The 18,076-nt window shown below is 42.2% G+C and overlaps 1 protein-coding gene across 1 annotated transcript in view; it reads left to right on the top strand.

Moving 5' to 3' along the window:
- Window positions 1-18,076, top strand: part of TUBGCP5 (tubulin gamma complex component 5) — a 326,919-nt gene that overhangs the window by 222,298 nt on the left and 86,545 nt on the right. Inside the window, exon 15 of the mRNA XM_069204290.1 lies at window positions 13,497-13,685. Within this exon, the coding sequence (XP_069060391.1) occupies window positions 13,497-13,685 (189 nt within the window). The remainder of the gene's footprint in view (window positions 1-13,496; window positions 13,686-18,076) is intronic.

Genomic DNA, 18,076 nt, shown 5'->3' on the forward strand with positions numbered 1-18,076 from the left:
TCACACGCAGAACTTTGGTGCAGTCCACCAGTGTCTGATCCATAGCCTTCCATGTTTCTAGAGAAAGCCAAGAGAACACTGGTGATCGGCTGCCTACCAGTGTTTTCACAGATGTCATTTATACCCACAAAGCTGTCCAGTTCCTAAAATTATACTCAGTTTCTGTTATTTTAGAGTGATGACTTATGGATGATTTAGGAAACCCACAGCTGGAAGATGTGCCAATTAGAACCAGGATGAGACAAATGCTTGCGGCCATGGTACTCCTATACAGCTAAGATCAAGGTATCCCAGAAAAAGAGTATGAGTCAATCAAATCAACATATAGGTTTTGCGCTAAACAGTTTTTAAATGCACACTTCATCCTGTTGATTACTTAGATCAGTGGTTCCCAACCTGTGGTCCGGGGACCCCCGGGGGTCCACAAAGCCTCCTCAGGGGGTCCGCGACTGATAACAAAATTAAATAATATTAACAGATTTAGTCCACCGCTCTTAGTAACGACTTGTGAGGGGGGTCCCTGGATACCAATAATGACTCAGTGGGGGTCCCGTGTTCTAGTAATGATAAAGTGGGGGTCCACAGAAGTCAAAAGGTTGGGAACCACTGACTTAGATTAATCTTCTCCCACAACACCAGAATTGATCCAGAATATGTTTCTCGATGTGTTGAGGCAACTGTGCTAAATGTAGCTGCTCAGTACCAGTCATAGATGCATGCAAATGCCTCATAAATGATGTAACCAGCCCAAAGAAAGCACCCCATGATTGGGGATATTAGTTCTTTCTTTCCTCATAGCGGGCGTCCCCTATTGTAGATAGTGCAGCACTTTTATTGGCACTAGGTTTGATTAGGGAACTCCTGTGTAGGAATATAATTGGCAAAGTCAAGCCAAGAGATTATAGAGCATGGACTACAGAGTTCATTTGACCTTTTGGTATGATGTCTGTCACTTTTTTTTTATAGTGAAGGGAAAACGTTGGTCAAACTGTTAATGTGGGCGATAAAGGACAGTGAGGAATACAGTGTGAAATTGAGATGTTTCACTATTGGCTTAAGTGTGGGAGTGAAGCCATTGAGTTCTAGGTTTTAAGATTATATTCTTGTGTACTTTTCCTACTAATTAACTACATTGAATTGCCTTATGATGTGCTAGTATTCATTAGTCTGTCCTGGTTATCTTATTCAAATTAATCACAGCACTCCCCATCCTTCCTCATAATGGAGAAATAACTGATGACCCTAGGGGATCTTCAAAAAGAACAGAAGAACTATTCTGGTTCAGGGCATTGTTGGTGCTGGAAGTATCTGCACTCTGTGCCCTTTTGCATGTTAAGTTAGAGAGTGTTAGAAATTGGGTCTCTAGTTTGCACCCTGTCCAAGTAGAGACCACAATCCTAGTCAGGGTAAGTCAGATTCACACTAAAAGATAACCTGTGCACAACCTCTGGTAGCTTGGCACAGAGCACTCAGGAGTTCCTAAAGAGGCAATGTGCAAAAGTATTTGTGCAACACTTAAATGACAGTAACACAGTGAAAACACCACAAACAAACTCCAGTTCAGAAAAATAGAGAATATTTATCTAATTGAAACAAGACCAAAACAATAAAAATCCAATACGTAGATCCTGAGAGATGCAATTGTAAAGATTTAAGTGAAAATAGCCCACAAAAGCACGAGTGCCAACTGTGGTTGTCTGATTGCTCCAGGCCTAGGCAAAGTCAAGAGTTCAGGCTGACAGTGATAGAGCGTGGGCTGGATACAGGACCCACTTAGGCCGGCTCAACACAGTACCTCAAATCTTGGTGTGTGATCTGCGCTGCACTGATTTGCAGGGTTTTGTAGTGGTTCTGGTGAGGACCACAGATGGCAGTGCACCTTAGGCACACTTCCAATGGTCTAGAACTGGGGTGGTACCACTTGACATGGCAGGCTCACAGATTGTCCAATAGCAGGTTGGTTGGAATCCTTTTGTGTCCCTGAAATTTCAGGAAACAGGAAGCCAGTCTGTTGGCCCTTAGAGAACGTGGGTTCAAGGATGTAGAGTACAGGGCCAGTCCTTCTCACTCCAGGTAAGAATTAGCAGGCAGCAGTCCAACACAGCAAAGCAAGTAGCAGAGTGGCAGTCCCTCCTACAACACAGCACACAGAAAGCAGTAGGCCAACACGAAAATGCAGTTAGCAGAGTTGCAGTCCATCCTGGCAGCACAGTATTCCTTCCTGGCAGAATGTTCTGAGTTCCAGTAGAGTTCAGATTTGGTGTGTTTGAGTTCCAGTACTTATAATCAAATGTGCCTTTTGTAGTGGGGTAGACTTAAAATAGGCCTTTGAAGATAACAAGGTCCCTGCCTTTCCTTCACTGGCTCCATACCAACAACGGGTGGTTATGCAGCCCTTTGTGTGGGAAGAGGCATAGCCCTATTCAGGTGACATTGTAATAGTGAAAAACAAATTTTGATAGTTCTTCACTACCAGGACAGATTAAACGTAAAGGTACATGTCAAACTCTTTAACCCCTTCGCTGTTTAGCCTTTCCCCTTGGGGTAGTTGGCGCTTAGGCCTTCATAACTTTTTGTCCACACAAGCTATCCACGCCAAATTTGAGTCTTTTTTTTCCCCAACATCCTAGGTATTCTACAGGTACCAAGAGTTTGTGGGTTCCCCGGGAAGAGACCAAGAAATTAGCCAAAATACAGCTGATATATATATATTTTTTTTTCAGAGAAATGGGAATAAAAGGGCTGCAGAAGAAAGCTTGTACCCTCCCTCCCCCCGAAAATGGCAACAACAAATGGTTTGTGGTGCTAAAATCACCATCTTTCCAGCTTTCAGGAACAGGCAGACTTGAATCAGAAAGGCATTTTCAACACAATTTTGGCATTTTACTGGGACATACCCCACTTTAACTATTTTTTGTGCTTACAGCCTCCTTCCAGTTAGTGACAGAAATGGGTGTGAAATTAATGCTGGATCCCGGACAGCTAAACATTTACGAAAAGTAGACACAATTCTGAATTCAGAAAGGGGTCATTTGTGTAGATCTTTCAAGGTTTTCCTACAGAAAGTAAAAAAATAAAAAAATAAAAAATGAAATTGAGGTGAAAAAAGAGCCATTTCTGTCCACGTTTTCTTCTATTACTTTTTCCAGCTATGACAGATTTTTGAAAGCAATATATTGTTACGTCTGCTGGACTCTTCTGGTTGCGGGATATATATAGGGCTTATAGGTTCATCAAGAACCCTAGGCACCCAGAGCCAAAAAATGAGCTGCTCCTTGCAATGTTTTTTTATTGTATACCAGGTACACAGCAATTCAATGGGTGAAATATAAAGAGTCAAAAAATAGGTATCAGGGAAATGTTTGTATTTCCAAAATGGGCACAAGATAAGGTGTTGAGAAGCAGTGGTTATTTGCACATCTCTGAATTCCGGGGTCCCTATACTAGCATGTGAATTACACAGCATTTCTTAAATAAATGTATTTTTTACACACTGTCTTACATTTGGAAGGAAAAAGTGTTGAGAAAGACAAGGGGCAATAACACTTGTTCTTCTATTCTGTGTTCCCCTAAGTCTCCCGATAAAAATGGTACCTCACTTGTGTTTTTTGGAAAGTACCTAGCTGTGGATTTTGGCCTCTAGCTCAGCCGGCACCTAGGGAAACCTACCAAACCGATGCATTTTTTAAAACTAGGCACCTAGGGGAATCCAGGATGGGGTGACTTGTAGGGCTCTTACCAGGATCTGTTACCCAGAATTCTTTGCAAACCTCAATTTGGCAAACAAAACACTTTTCCCTCAGAATTCGGTGACACAAAGTTCTGGAATCTGAGAGGAGCCACAAACGTCCTTCCACACCCCATTCCTCCAAGTCTCCCGATAACAATGGTACCTCACTTGTGTGGTTAGGTCTAGTGCCTGCAACAGGAAATGCCCCAAAACATATCATGGACACATCATATTTTCCCAAAGAAATCTGACTTTTTCTTTTTTTTGCAATGTGCCTAGCTGTGGATTTTGGCCTCTAAGTCAGGCGGCACCGAGGGAAACCTTGCAAACCTATATATTTTTGGATGTTGGCCTCTATCTCATCTGGCACCAAGGAAAACATACCAAACCTGTGCTTTTTTTTTTTAAACTAGACACCTTGGGGAACCCAGGATGGGGTAACTTGTGGTGTTCTCACCAGGTTCTGATACTCAGAATCCTTTGCAAACCTCAACATTTGGCCAACAAAAAGAAAACGCTTTTCCCCTCGCATTTCGGTGATAGAAAGTTCTGGAATCTGAGAGGAGCCACATATTTCCTTCCACCCAGCATTCCCCCAACTCTCCCCAAAAAAATGGTACCTCACTTGTGTGGGTAAGCCTAGTGCCCCTGCCCGTGCCCGGAATGGATCACAGAAGGGTCACTGTTAGTCCTTACATGAGGGCAACTGTTGACCCTGGGGTGATCTATTCCTGACACAAGCACTAGGTACAGGCACTCAAGTGGGGTAGCATTTTTATCAGGACATGTGAGAAACACTGAGTGGTAGGAATTTGTGGAACCCATCATATTCCTATAGTTTGTGTGATGGAAATGCAAGAAAAAATTTATTTCTATTCAACATTTCACCTTTGCAGGGTATTCTGGGTAAGAAAACTTTGGGGAATCCACACAAGCCACACCTCAGTGGACTCCCCTGGGTGTCTTGTTTCCAGAAATGTCTGGGTTTGGTAGGTTTCCCTATATGGCCGCCAAGCCCAGGACCAAAGATGCAGGTGCCTGCCTTACAAAACCAGGTTGTTTTTTTATAGATAATTTTGATGTCTCCACAATAGGATTTGGGCAGTGGAATTTGAGGCTGAACTAATTTGGGGAGCTCCCAAGAGAGCCCTTTCTCTGTACTTGCTGCCACATGTACCTGCTATCTGGGTTTGGCTAACCTGCTACTGTCCCGTTGCACAGACAGTGCTTGCGAAGGGACAGCAGGACTGTCCTCATCACCTCCCTCAGAATCACTGGAAGAGGAGTTGTTGGAAAAATCACTGCACCACCTCCCTCACATGCTGCCTGAGTATCTGCTTTCTCAGTATCTGCTGCTATGTCAGAGCTGTCACTATGCCCTGAGTTACCACGGCTAAACTCTCACTCTAAAACACTAGTGTTGTATTATACTTTTCTAAAAGTGTAAATAATTAAGGGAATTTTCTCTGTAAGTAGGTTTATCCATGGGAAGAGTTTAGTAGGAAATATTATTATAGAAGGTAGTATGTTCCATTCCCCTTTTTCTACCCTTGGAGTGGAACATTTTGACAGTTAGAGGGACTGGAGTTGACAGTAGAATGTTGATGAGAGAGGTGAAGAGAAGGCTGTGTGGAGCACTTAACATGGAGCAGTAGAGATGGAAAATAAAGACTGGCACTGAAAAAATGTTGTGGCTTCTTTATAACACTGGCGATGAGTTAAGTGCGTAAGGGGGCATTTCTACCCCTTATTGGCACCTCTTCTTAATTTTGGCTCTCGTGACCCTAAAGGTACTGTTATTTTCTACTTTGCTTTTTCAACCATAATATATTTTGACTGAATTTGAGGAATCGTCTAAGCGCTTCACGGAATGTGTTGCTGATCATTTTAAAACCACCTTGTAAAGGTCTAGAGAAAAGGAATATTAAACTGAACCTCTCGGTTATCTATTCCATTTGTGGCGGAGCACTGCAATAGCTGGTCATTCCTTCTAGTCAGCTGCGTGCTGACTTCGCGTCTGTCTCCAATATTTACAAGCTGAGAAGTACTCTGTTGAAGCGCAATTCTTTCGTGCGGCTTTGTGTGAGCCAGTCGTTTCTTCAAACAGCGGCACGGCTATTTCAACATATGGCCGCTTTTCCTTCTCTTCGCGGCCGTCGTCAGCCGACGCGCGGCTACTTTCAATACACAGCGGTTTTCCTTTCTTCATGGACATTAACTTGAACGCAGGACTGCTTACCTGACTTTGGGGCAGTAACTCTGAGGTCTTCCTTGGACAGACAGAGCTGGTTAACAGTACACTGAAAATAAACTTGACGGGAAGCCTGTACTACCTGCACCGCATTTTGGATCTTCACAGCTCATGAGCGCTAAGGACAATCCGGATAGCCTGTTAAGTGAAACGCTGACAAGCACAGCTACTTCCTTGTTTTGATTTGCCTGGTGGGAAATGTTTTCCTCAAGTTCTTTCCTCTAATTTACTACAAAGACTAGACCGTGTCTTATGTTTTGTTTACCAAATTTCGAGGCCATATTCTTTTAGATAAATTTTATTTACACAAGTCAGTAGCTTAAATTACATATTTATCCATTATAAGTCTTCATATACATCTGTACATTGTAGTTTATTCATGATGGCTGCAGCAGGAATGTCCCAACCAATTCCATTTTTAAATGAAGTTGGAGAACCTAATGTTCCATGGAGAGAATGGTTCAAAATATTTGAATCTTATTTAATTGCCATAGAGCGGGACAAATTTAGCCCGGTTAGAAAACAACACATATTATTACACAATCTAGGAACACATGGTAGGAAAATGTATGATTCTTTGCCTGAACCTTATATTCCAGAGGGACAAGTGCAAGATGAATATGTCACCACATACATTAAATTAGAAAAACAATTCGGAGACAGAATTAATGTTGTATTAGAACGTCATAAGTCTTTCTGTCGTACCAAGGGTAAGCAAGAAAGTGTAACTAATTATTTTGCTACTTTAAGGGGATTAAGCACCTTATGTAATTTTGGGGATCTTAATGACTCTCTTATCCAGGACCAATTAGTTCAATGCACTAATAATATAAAAAATCAAGAGAAATTGTTACAAAAGCAGCCAAATTTGCAAGAAGCAATTGAAATTGCAAAATCCATTGAGCATACTGCCATTTGCTTACGAGAGATTAGATCCCCACCTTCTTTCGAACAGGTTACGGAAATCAAAGAGAACGTAGGAGAGGAGAAAGTTCTTAAGATTAAAAGTGGAGATAAACTACGTTAAAAAATAAAATAAAAAAAAATCTAATTTAGGTCTGAAATGCTATCATTGCGGGAGCAGCAACCATCTGGCGAATTCGATCTCTTGCCAAGCCAAGACAGCCATTTGTAGGAAGTGTAAGAAAAAAAGGCCACTTTGCTAGGGTTTGCAGGGACATGTCCAGATCTGAGAGACCCTTTGACAGTACGAAATTGGATGAGAGCTCTCAAGAAGTTAAAAAGATTATCCTACAGGTTAAAAATGTAGAGGCTATTCCCTCTCAATACCCGGAGTGTAAAGTTTTCATTGATGGCAATCCGATAAAAGTCTTTGCTGACTCATGCTCGCCTTTCACGATTATAAATGCTTTGTACTTTGACAAAATTGGTGATGGAAATGTTTCCAGATTAATAAAACCAGCCATTAATCCCAAAGGCTACAACAAAGACCCTATTCCTCTTAAAGGCATGTTCAGAGCCCTTATTTCACTCAAGGGGTGAGCTACGGAAGGGAAAGTTTGTGGTAGAGGAGGGCTCCAGTCTATTGGGTTGGCAGCATCAGAGGGAGTTGGGAATTAAATTGGATCCAAACAATCCTGAGCAAGTTTTTAACATCAACAAACCCATCTCAGAAGAGCAAATTTTTCAGGAGTTCCCAGAAGTTTTTAATGAGAAGTTGGGTTTACTGAAAGGCTTCCAACATAAAATCAAGTTGAAACCCAAATCTAAACCCATTGTACATAAAACCAGACCGGTACCCCATTTAATTAAAGATGCCCTTAGAAAGGAATTTGAGAGATTGGAATCCCTAGGTATAATCCAACCTATTTAAAGCTCTGAATTTTACTGCCATTGTTACTGCTAAAAAAAAATAAAATTGCAATTAAATCAGGGTATGTATTGATTTAAGAGACCTGAACAGGAACATTTGGGTGGAAGGACACCCTCTTCCTATAATTCATGATATCTTGAGTACCATGGGTGAAGCCGTATGTTTCTCAGTTCTAGATCTTTCCAGTTCATACCATCAAGTAGAACTCCACCCAGATTCTAAATGGCTTACTGCATTTACCACCCATTTGGGCTCCTTTATGTTCAATAGGATGCCTTTTGGGCTTGCGTCCGCTGCTGCTGTATTCCAGAAGATCATGCAGCATATTTTAGGAGATGCTCCTAAAACTCTTTGTTTCCAAGACAACATTTTAATTTATGGAGCCACGGAAGAGGAACACAACATAAACTTGAGGAATGTTCTGAGTAAACTGAAAACAGCTGGACTGACAATAAAGAAGGAAAAATGCCAAAATTGGGCTACGTTCAGTGGATTATTTGGGGCATACCATTTCAAAAGATGGGTTTAAACCTACAACTTCCCTAGTAGAAGCAGTTAGGAAATTGGAGGCACCCAAGAATAAAGAAGAACTTAAGTAATTCCTGGGTCTGGCTGAATACATGGCAAAATATGTCAAGAACTTCTCAGAAATATCATTCAATTTTTGAGAGTTACTGAAGAAGCACATCCCCTACAAATGGATCGAACGTAATGATTGCGCATTCCAAAAGATTAAGCTGGCCATTTTAGCAGCACCTTATCTATGCAACTTTAATCATAAAAGAAAAGCTATTCTCACTACAGATGCCAGCAGGTTGGGATAGGGGGCAACCTCATCTCAAATCATTGATGGCAAGGAGAGAATAGTGGCTTTTGCGTTTACGGCCTTAAGCAAAGCAGAATCCAATTACTCGGTCAATGAAAGAGAAGCTCTGGCATGTTTCTGGACCATTAAACATCATAAATTATTTCTTTGGGGTACACAGTTTACCATACGCACAGACCACAGACCATTAGTCTAATTATTCGCCACAAAGGGGTCTTAGAACAGCACTCCAAGGATCGCTAGGTCGATCTTAGGTCTTGAAAGCTTCTGTTTTAAAGTTGAGTACCTCCCTGTCAATAAAAATACTGCTGCTGACTTCCTATCTAGAGTCCCGTTAGACGTAAGGGAGGACTACGAAACCCCTGAGTATCCCGTGATGATAGTTTCAACACCTTCAATCAATAATGAAGAATGGATTCCTGCATATCCAAATGACGAATCTTTATCCTTACTAAAATTGTTAGCCCAAGAAGGATGGCCAGAATCCAGGAAGGATCTGGATGAGGTCATCAAAAGCTACTGGGAGGTGAGATACGAAATAAATTAAAATGGAAACTTTGTATTCAGAAATGATAAGTTAATATCTCCAATAAGTTTGAGACACAAAATCATTATGCTTGCCCATGAGGGCAATTTAGGCAGAAGTCTAACCAAATTGCGTGTTAGGGAACGATATTTGTTCCCTAATATGGACTCTGTGATTGAAGCAGAAGTCAAAGATTGCACCATTCGTGTGCACAGTGACAAAACAAAATTGGTTTGTAAAGCCACTATTTCCCCTATATCCATTCCTGACAAGCCTTGGACAAAATTAACATTAGATATTTTTGGGCCAATCAACATGACTGGAGTGTTCAAATGCTTTGCCTTAGTATTAATTGATTATCACTCGCATTGGATAACTACAAAGTTAGTTAACCAAATCACTACAGAATCGGTTATTAATTTCCTCAAAGATGTGTTTGGGGTTGAGGGCATACCAACTACCCTTATTACCGATAATGGAGTTCGGTTGACTTTGTCAACAATGAAGGATTTTCTTGCTTCCCTCAGTATAAACCATCCCACTACAGCTCTGTATTCCCCACGGGCAAGTGTTCTGATTGAAAGAACCAACCGTATGATCAAGGAGTGTATCCAGTTAGCTAGTGTCAATCAGTTAAATGTCGAAAATTCCATCAGAGACATCTTATGGGCTTACCATACAACTCCAAATTCGTTTACTAAAGTTTCTCAGTTTTCAGCGCTAAAGGGTAGGAAACCGAGCACAAAATTCTTTCCTTCCTGGTTAGGTGGAGGGGAGAAAAGTGAACCTGCGCCCCTGCATATTAGGCTTAACTTATCTCTGCACCAAAATGATTATAAAAAAAGGTAGGATGTTAAACATGGTACAAAACAACAACGGTGTAAAGTGGGGGATAGGGTGTATGTTAAAAAACCCTTGGGGGGAATAGGATCAAATATGAGAGACACCAAATTTATAAGTCCTTTAGGTATTGCTAAGGTGAAAAACAATGTGGTTGTATTGGAAAATGTTCAATGTTGTGGAATGGATAGGATCGTCAAACAGCTGTCGCCTCCTGAGGATAGTGGTGAAAATCCTGATGAAGCTTGCGGGAGTAAGGAAGATCCATGGGATTGCGTAGAAGGAGGCTATAGTACAAATAGTAGACAAATTAAACCTCGTGTTTGGCATAAAGACTATGAGTTTGCCACTTGAATATAAATGAACTGCATTTATTCAAAGGTAGTGTCTCCTGAAAATATTCAATGGAAATATATATATATATATATATATATATATATATATATATATATATATATATATATATATATAAATGATTTGTAACTATTGTTTATGTTTTGTTGGAAGGAAAGATGTGTTGTATTATACTTTTTTTAAAGTGTAAATAATGAAGGGAATTTTCTCTGTAAATAGGTTTATCCATGGGAAGAGTTTAGTAGGAAATATTATAGAAGGTAGTATGTTCCATTCCCCTTTTTTCCACTTGGAGTGGAACATTCCGACAGTTAGAGGGACTGGAGTTGGCATTAGAATGTTGATGAGAGAGGTGAAGAGAAGGCTGTGTGGAGCACTTAAGATGGAGCAGTAGAGATGGAAAATAAAGACTGGCACTGAAGAAATGTTGTGGCTTCCTTATAACAACTAGCCTACATAGACAGTCACAAAATTGCTAGTGTGTGTGATGCGTGCAACAGTAAAGGTCAGTCACCTTACCTTTGCCTCTTCCCTCAATCAGCACGTTCTCGCAAGACACCCAAAAAAAACAAAAATGACACACTATTACTTCACCTTGTCATAAACCAATTGTCACAGTCTTTAACGCCACTGGCGCCAAGTCCAACAGTCATTATTGGTGCTCCCACTCCCATGACCTCCTCCTCGGATTCCCTCACTACCAGCCAGCAAAAGTGCCCTTCATCTCTCCATAGCACCCCTCCCACATACATTAATTTGTATTATAGCACAGGTAATGGCAGGCTTTACTAATCCACTCAGCTATTTACATAAAATACAGATTTGATTTTTGCAGTAGGCATATAAACCGTATGCGCTACTTTATGGCATCAAAACTGCCACTAGACAAAAGTCTGATCCTTTTGTAGCAGAAACATAATCGCAAGAGTTACTTGACATTTTTATTGCTGCCTAAAAGCTACAATTGTAACACGTCAGTTGAAGTATGTGCATTGCTTTGAAGACACAAGTTGCAACTGCAAGAGAACTGGTGGTGTGTGTCTGTGTGTGTGTGTATATATATATATATATATATATATGTGTGTGTGTGTGTATATATATATATATATATATAGAGAGAGAGAGAGAGCGAGCGAGCGCGAGAGAGATCGAGAGATCACTCTCTTTATATGTTGGCGTGGTTTGCCTGGGGGTCTATAGTAGCCCCCAGGAAAACCACACAGACATTGACAAAAGTGATCTCTCTCTCTCATATCTATATATCTCTATAGATATACATATCTATAGATATATCTATATATCGATCTATATGTAACATACAACTATTAATTAATAAAATAATTGCCTCCACAAGGGGTTGCCCTGCTCACGGACAACGGGTTACCTAGGGGCCTACCTTAGGCGTGACTTATGTGTAATAAAAAGGAAGGTTTGGGCCTGGCAAATGTGTACACTTACCAGGTCGAAATGACAGTTTAAAAACTACTTACACAGGCTTTGCAGTGGCAGGCCTGAGGCGTGTTTACAGGTTACTGTAGTGGGTGGAATAATAATAATTATAATACTTGGATTTGTATAGTGGAGGCTAATCACCCGTGAGGGTATCCAGGCGCTGTCTTTAGGCACTGGGAGTTTGAGTGATTTGCCCCAATGCCGGGATTCAGACCTGGATCCCCAGCTCCAAAGTCAGCAGCTCTGGCCGTAGTGCCATATCAGGGCGGCAGGGTAGCAGGCCCACTAGTAGTGTGTAATGTACAGGCCCTCGGCACACATAGTGGAATGTACTAGGGACTTGCAAGTAAATTAAATATGTCAATTGTGGATAAGCCAGTGTTACAAAGTTTAGAATACAGAGCAACTGCACGTTAGCACTAATCAGCAGTGGTAAAGTGCCCAGAATCCTAAAGCTAACAAAAACAAATTCAACAAAACATGGAGGGAAAAGGCAAAAGGTCTCGGAAGGACCCCGCAGAAAGGGCCAGATTCAACAGAGGCTGGGATTTTTTTTTTCTTACCTTTTAGTTATGAATATAATTTAAGCCTTATGCAATCCTCTGGATGTACAGATATGTACCAGTGGTTATAAATATGCCAATATTGTGAGGCTTATTTACTTAGAATGAACTGGTTGAGTGGCAACAGTACTGTCTGGTGTTGCCACATCCAAAAAGTGTTTGGATGAATGCCTCCTTGGCCACAATTTTATAAAGAAAAGTTTTCTGAGTTCTTCATTTATTTCTAAGTATATTCTAAAACAGAACATTGAGCCTTGTGTATCCGTCTGAAGTAGATACATTTTAAAAATGCTGCTTAAGACTCAATTTGGTTGTAATTTGGCATATAAGTTTTCAGTGAATTCTGTAACAATTGTCTTCCTAACTTTAAGTGTCCTCACCCAATTCTTCATGTTGCGGTTGACGTTATAATTAGAAGTCAGCAAAATACACAATCTTGCTTTCCCTCTTTCACATTAAATGCAGATAATGTTGCTATTGTGTTTTCCTGCTGAAGACATTTTCTATGCTTCCACATACTGTTCTGGTGTTTCTTGTTTTTGTGAAACTTTATCTGTTTCTATATAATCCGTTACAATCATCTCACAATCCTACTCCTATTCAGGATTATCATTCCCTCATCTCCTCATGTCCTGATGCCAAATAAACCATTTTGTACCTATATGTACTGGCTCTAATTTGCCACTTGCTCTTAAGGTAATTAAATCAGCTTGAATTCTTTTTGGACAGCACCTCACTAATGATGATAATGAATGCTCGTTGGAAAGATATTGAGACACTAGTGGTTTTTAACATTCATTTAGGTATACGTTATTTACATCTTAGAGTTCTTGCTGTCTGTGGTCTCTGTTTCTTCCATTTAAAGCTTGTCATCTGGCCATTTCCAGTTCAAGCACACAAGACTAGGCCCCATCACAGGGTTGATAATATCCGAGTAATTATTATCTATTGTCCCTCGAAGGTTCAGGCTAAACGTCTGACAGTAGCTTGCTCTAAACATTCTGTAAGATTTGTATCTACTGTGTGAGGATAGGTTTTGAAAAAATTGTGATGTTTGGATATCAGCAAAAAGGGATTGTGAAGAAACATAAAAATGCGCACATGTTCTTTCTTTTTGTAGGTTGTATTTGGAACAAAGCGATTTTCATGAGAAGTTTACATGTGAGGATATAAGTGTTGATAGATCCTCAGAATCTGTTACATGCCAAACCTTTGAATTGACTCTGAGGTCGTGCTTGTATCCCCACATTGACAAGCAATATCTAGAGTGCTGTGGAAAGCTCATGGAGACGTTGAAGAAAGATTATCGGTAAGAGTGAATTGTCAGCTTAAAAGTATTGCTTCTTTTTGACAACCTGTTAATTTTTGAAGTACTGAAGTGGTAAGTAAAATTCGAAGAAATTGAGTACATTGAATTTTTGTTGCATCTTTGCACCGTGGACTGAATCTTAAATAGAATCACATGCCTTATTTCTAGCCATCAGACTGGAAATCTTCAGTAGTCAATCAGCCAGCAATATTTCTGTAAACTCACTTAGCTTTATTTTAGTTGTGCACTATATGCAGTTTCTCAGCATCATTACATGGCTCAAATTTGGTCCATTGTGGTGAAGAGACCTTAAGCTCCGCTCTCCACAGAGGCTTAATTAGCTCTGAATAGCTACTGCATGGGGGCATAAGGAGGTGACATGGAATCATCAGTGCCCTGCTTTTCACTTCAGGATTTTGCTGTTATTCAACAGATTTGTTCCCTAGGGTTGCCTGTCTCATCAGGTGAGGAGTGAGCCAGAAGTGCACCCCGCCATACCTGCTTCTATCAAGAATTAGACCAGAATGCTTACCCAACAGAAGAGTACAACATCTTGCCAGCCTTTCTCTGATGCATGAGCCTTGAGAAACGCAAAGCAAAATACCTCAGTGCAAGGCGGCATGGTTAGGGTATGGTGTCCAGAGAGTAGATCCTGATAGATATGGTGAGACGCTGAGTGACCTTCTGATATGCTTTTGATGAATTTTTACCAGTACAGTAGAGGATATCCTGTCTGTGGAATTTGCGATGAGTTCAGAAACAGGCCTTATACTGGGTGTTGAATGGGGTTGGTGGGGAGGTAGCGAGGGGGACTGAGTTTCTGAAAGGAACAACTGCGTTCAACATAGTACTAACTACATCACACATAACAGTGAACAATTACAACATCTTATTCTTGTTACCCTAATAATCTGGAAGGATTGTTTGTGCCGGCCTTTCATCAGGTTAACATTCAAGGTCAGCACATTGTCTTCAAGTGCCACAAGCAAGAGATAAATCTCTAGCACTACCATGCCTTTAGGCCCTGGCTGGGCTTGTTGCAGGCTTTAACGTGTTGGCCCCAGCTCTGAATGTGATTGCCAAATCTTTCATAGGAAACCAGGGTATGCTTTTCCAATGAATGCTCAAGGCTTGTTATACGGATAAAGGTGTCTGTCAACTATAGTTGTTTTCCCAAGTGATTTACTGTTGGTCCTACAGTTCACGACTGGGGGTGAGTGTTTGACAATGTTCAGCATTCCGTCCATCACTTGTTGTTTTTGCTTTGTCGCCCTAAGTGGGAAGGGTATGCCCAGACGTGGGTCCCGTGCTTCCCATGCCACTGGATTCAAGCTAGCCTGGCTGATGAGGGGTGAAACCCCGAAACCGGTCCCAGGATGCTTGTTTCCGGTCCAGTGAGGACCTGGCTTGGCAGTTCGGTCTGGACTGTTCCCATGAGGAACAGGGTCAAGACTGATTTGCATATGGCTGGGTCCAAACTGGGGTGGCATGGTGAGCAAAAGAACGATGGATTAAACCCAGATCTATGACTGGGGGTGAGTGTTTGACAATGTTCAGCATTCCGTCCATCACTTGTTGTTTTTGCTTTGTCGCCCTAAGTGGGAAGGGTATGCCCAGACGTGGGTCCCGTGCTTCCCATGCCACTGGATTCAAGCTAGCCTGGCTGATGAGGGGTGAAACCCCGAAACCGGTCCCAGGATGCTTGTTTCCGGTCCAGTGAGGACCTGGCTTGGCAGTTCGGTCTGGACTGTTCCCATGAGGAACAGGGTCAAGACTGATTTGCATATGGCTGGGTCCAAACTGGGGTGGCATGGTGAGCAAAAGAACGATGGATTAAACCCAGATCTATGACTGGGGGTGAGTGTTTGACAATGTTCAGCATTCCGTCCATCACTTGTTGTTTTTGCTTTGTCGCCCTAAGTGGGAAGGGTATGCCCAGACGTGGGTCCCGTGCTTCCCATGCCACTGGATTCAAGCTTGCCTGGCTGATGAGGGGTGAAACCCCGAAACCGGTCCCAGGATGCTTGTTTCCGGTCCAGTGAGGACCTGGCTTGGCAGTTCGGTCTGGACTGTTCCCATGAGGAACAGGGTCAAGACTGATTTGCATATGGCTGGGTCCAAACTGGGGTGGCATGGTGAGCAAAAGAACGATGGATTAAACCCAGATCTATGACTGGGGGTGAGTGTTTGACAATGTTCAGCATTCCGTCCATCACTTGTTGTTTTTGCTTTGTCGCCCTAAGTGGGAAGGGTATGCCCAGACGTGGGTCCCGTGCTTCCCATGCCACTGGATTCAAGCTAGCCTGGCTGATGAGGGGTGAAACCCCGAAACCGGTCCCAGGATGCTTGTTTCCGGTCCAGTGAGGACCTGGCTTGGCAGTTCGGTCTGGACTGTTCCCATGAGGAACAGGGTCAAGACTGATTTGCATATGGCTGGGTCCAAACTGGGGTGGCATGGTGAGCAAAAGAACGATGGATTAAACCCAGATCTATGACTGGGGGTGAGTGTTTGACAATGTTCAGCATTCCGTCCATCACTTGTTGTTTTTGCTTTGTCGCCCTAAGTGGGAAGGGTATGCCCAGACGTGGGTCCCGTGCTTCCCATGCCACTGGATTCAAGCTAGCCTGGCTGATGAGGGGTGAAACCCCGAAACCGGTCCCAGGATGCTTGTTTCCGGTCCAGTGAGGACCTGGCTTGGCAGTTCGGTCTGGACTGTTCCCATGAGGAACAGGGTCAAGACTGATTTGCATATGGCTGGGTCCAAACTGGGGTGGCATGGTGAGCAAAAGAACGATGGATTAAACCCAGATCTATGACTGGGGGTGAGTGTTTGACAATGTTCAGCATTCCGTCCATCACTTGTTGTTTTTGCTTTGTCGCCCTAAGTGGGAAGGGTATGCCCAGACGTGGGTCCCGTGCTTCCCATGCCACTGGATTCAAGCTAGCCTGGCTGATGAGGGGTGAAACCCCGAAACCGGTCCCAGGATGCTTGTTTCCGGTCCAGTGAGGACCTGGCTTGGCAGTTCGGTCTGGACTGTTCCCATGAGGAACAGGGTCAAGACTGATTTGCATATGGCTGGGTCCAAACTGGGGTGGCATGGTGAGCAAAAGAACGATGGATTAAACCCAGATCTATGACTGGGGGTGAATGTTTGACAATGTTCAGCATTCCGTCCATCACTTGTTGTTTTTGCTTGGTCCTACAGTTCATGACCAGCAGCCTAATGGTATGCACAAACCAGAAGAAGCAAGAAACAGGACTCTAAACTTGGGTACCCAGTCCTTGCTTTCAAAATGCCCACCACCTGGCGCTACTATTTCTGTCTAAAGTTTCAAAAGATAAAAACGCTAAGCAAGTGGAAGTAAGACATCTGGTTCAAGCACAATTAATTGGCACACAGGGTTTGTGCTTAATGTGACAGGCAGTGGAGATTCATTCAAAGACCCGGAATGCTCAGTAATCAGTGGGGAAGAGGACAGTGGTGCACCCTACATTGGTCAGTCCTGACCACTTCAAAGTCTGCAAAGAAAAGGCGGTAGAACTTGTGTGAGCCAAAGATAAAACTCTGGCATTGTCTGAAGAGATTTGTCTTACTTTGTCCCTTAAAACCCACTATTCTTGCTGTTAATGAATAGACTTCTCATTTGCCTGATAATTAAGTTTTGCAATCTTAGAAATCTGGGCTTATACCATCAGTCCCCGTTGACAACTCTGTTGCCTGCACAGCCATCAAGGAAGACCTAGTTTAGTGTTATCAGTCATAGACTGTGTAATAATTTTTGATGGTAAAGAGATGTTCACAGTGGACAGTATCAATTATAGTTCTCTGACTAATCCAACACAGACTACATGGGCTACTTCAACTACTAATGATATCAACCCTGACAGTTCTTGATATCCCAGTTATGGCAACCCTCCTGCTATCACCACTCTGTGTCTCAAATACCTGTGTTTATTATAGCTTTAATACTCAGCGCATCATTTTCTGTCAGGAGAGTGAAGGATATGCTGATGAATAGAAAGATGAAGGTGAAGATGGCAGTGATGACACTGTTCACCCAATGTTTATCAGTGGTGAACCTGAGGCTAAAGGAGCTGATGGAACACAACCTCACACTCTGAATGTACATTTCTACCCAAAGATGTAGATAAACAGGGCAGATTTACTGTAGGAGGCACTGACATTCACAGGAAAGCAGAAGGTGAAATTTCCAGCATTTGAAGAGAGACCAACATAGCAAGTACCAGTTAAAGGATATGGTGCAATATTCTTGCGACCGATTTCTGCCACCAGATACTCCCTTAATGCACTGGCAATAGCCACCCACTTCATCACAGCACCAGGCACCTGGGTTTCCAGTTATGGGTCAGCAATATTCCCAGGATACA

The sequence above is a fragment of the Pleurodeles waltl genome, chromosome 8 (assembly GCF_031143425.1).
Source record: "Pleurodeles waltl isolate 20211129_DDA chromosome 8, aPleWal1.hap1.20221129, whole genome shotgun sequence".
NCBI lineage: Eukaryota > Metazoa > Chordata > Amphibia > Caudata > Salamandridae > Pleurodeles > Pleurodeles waltl.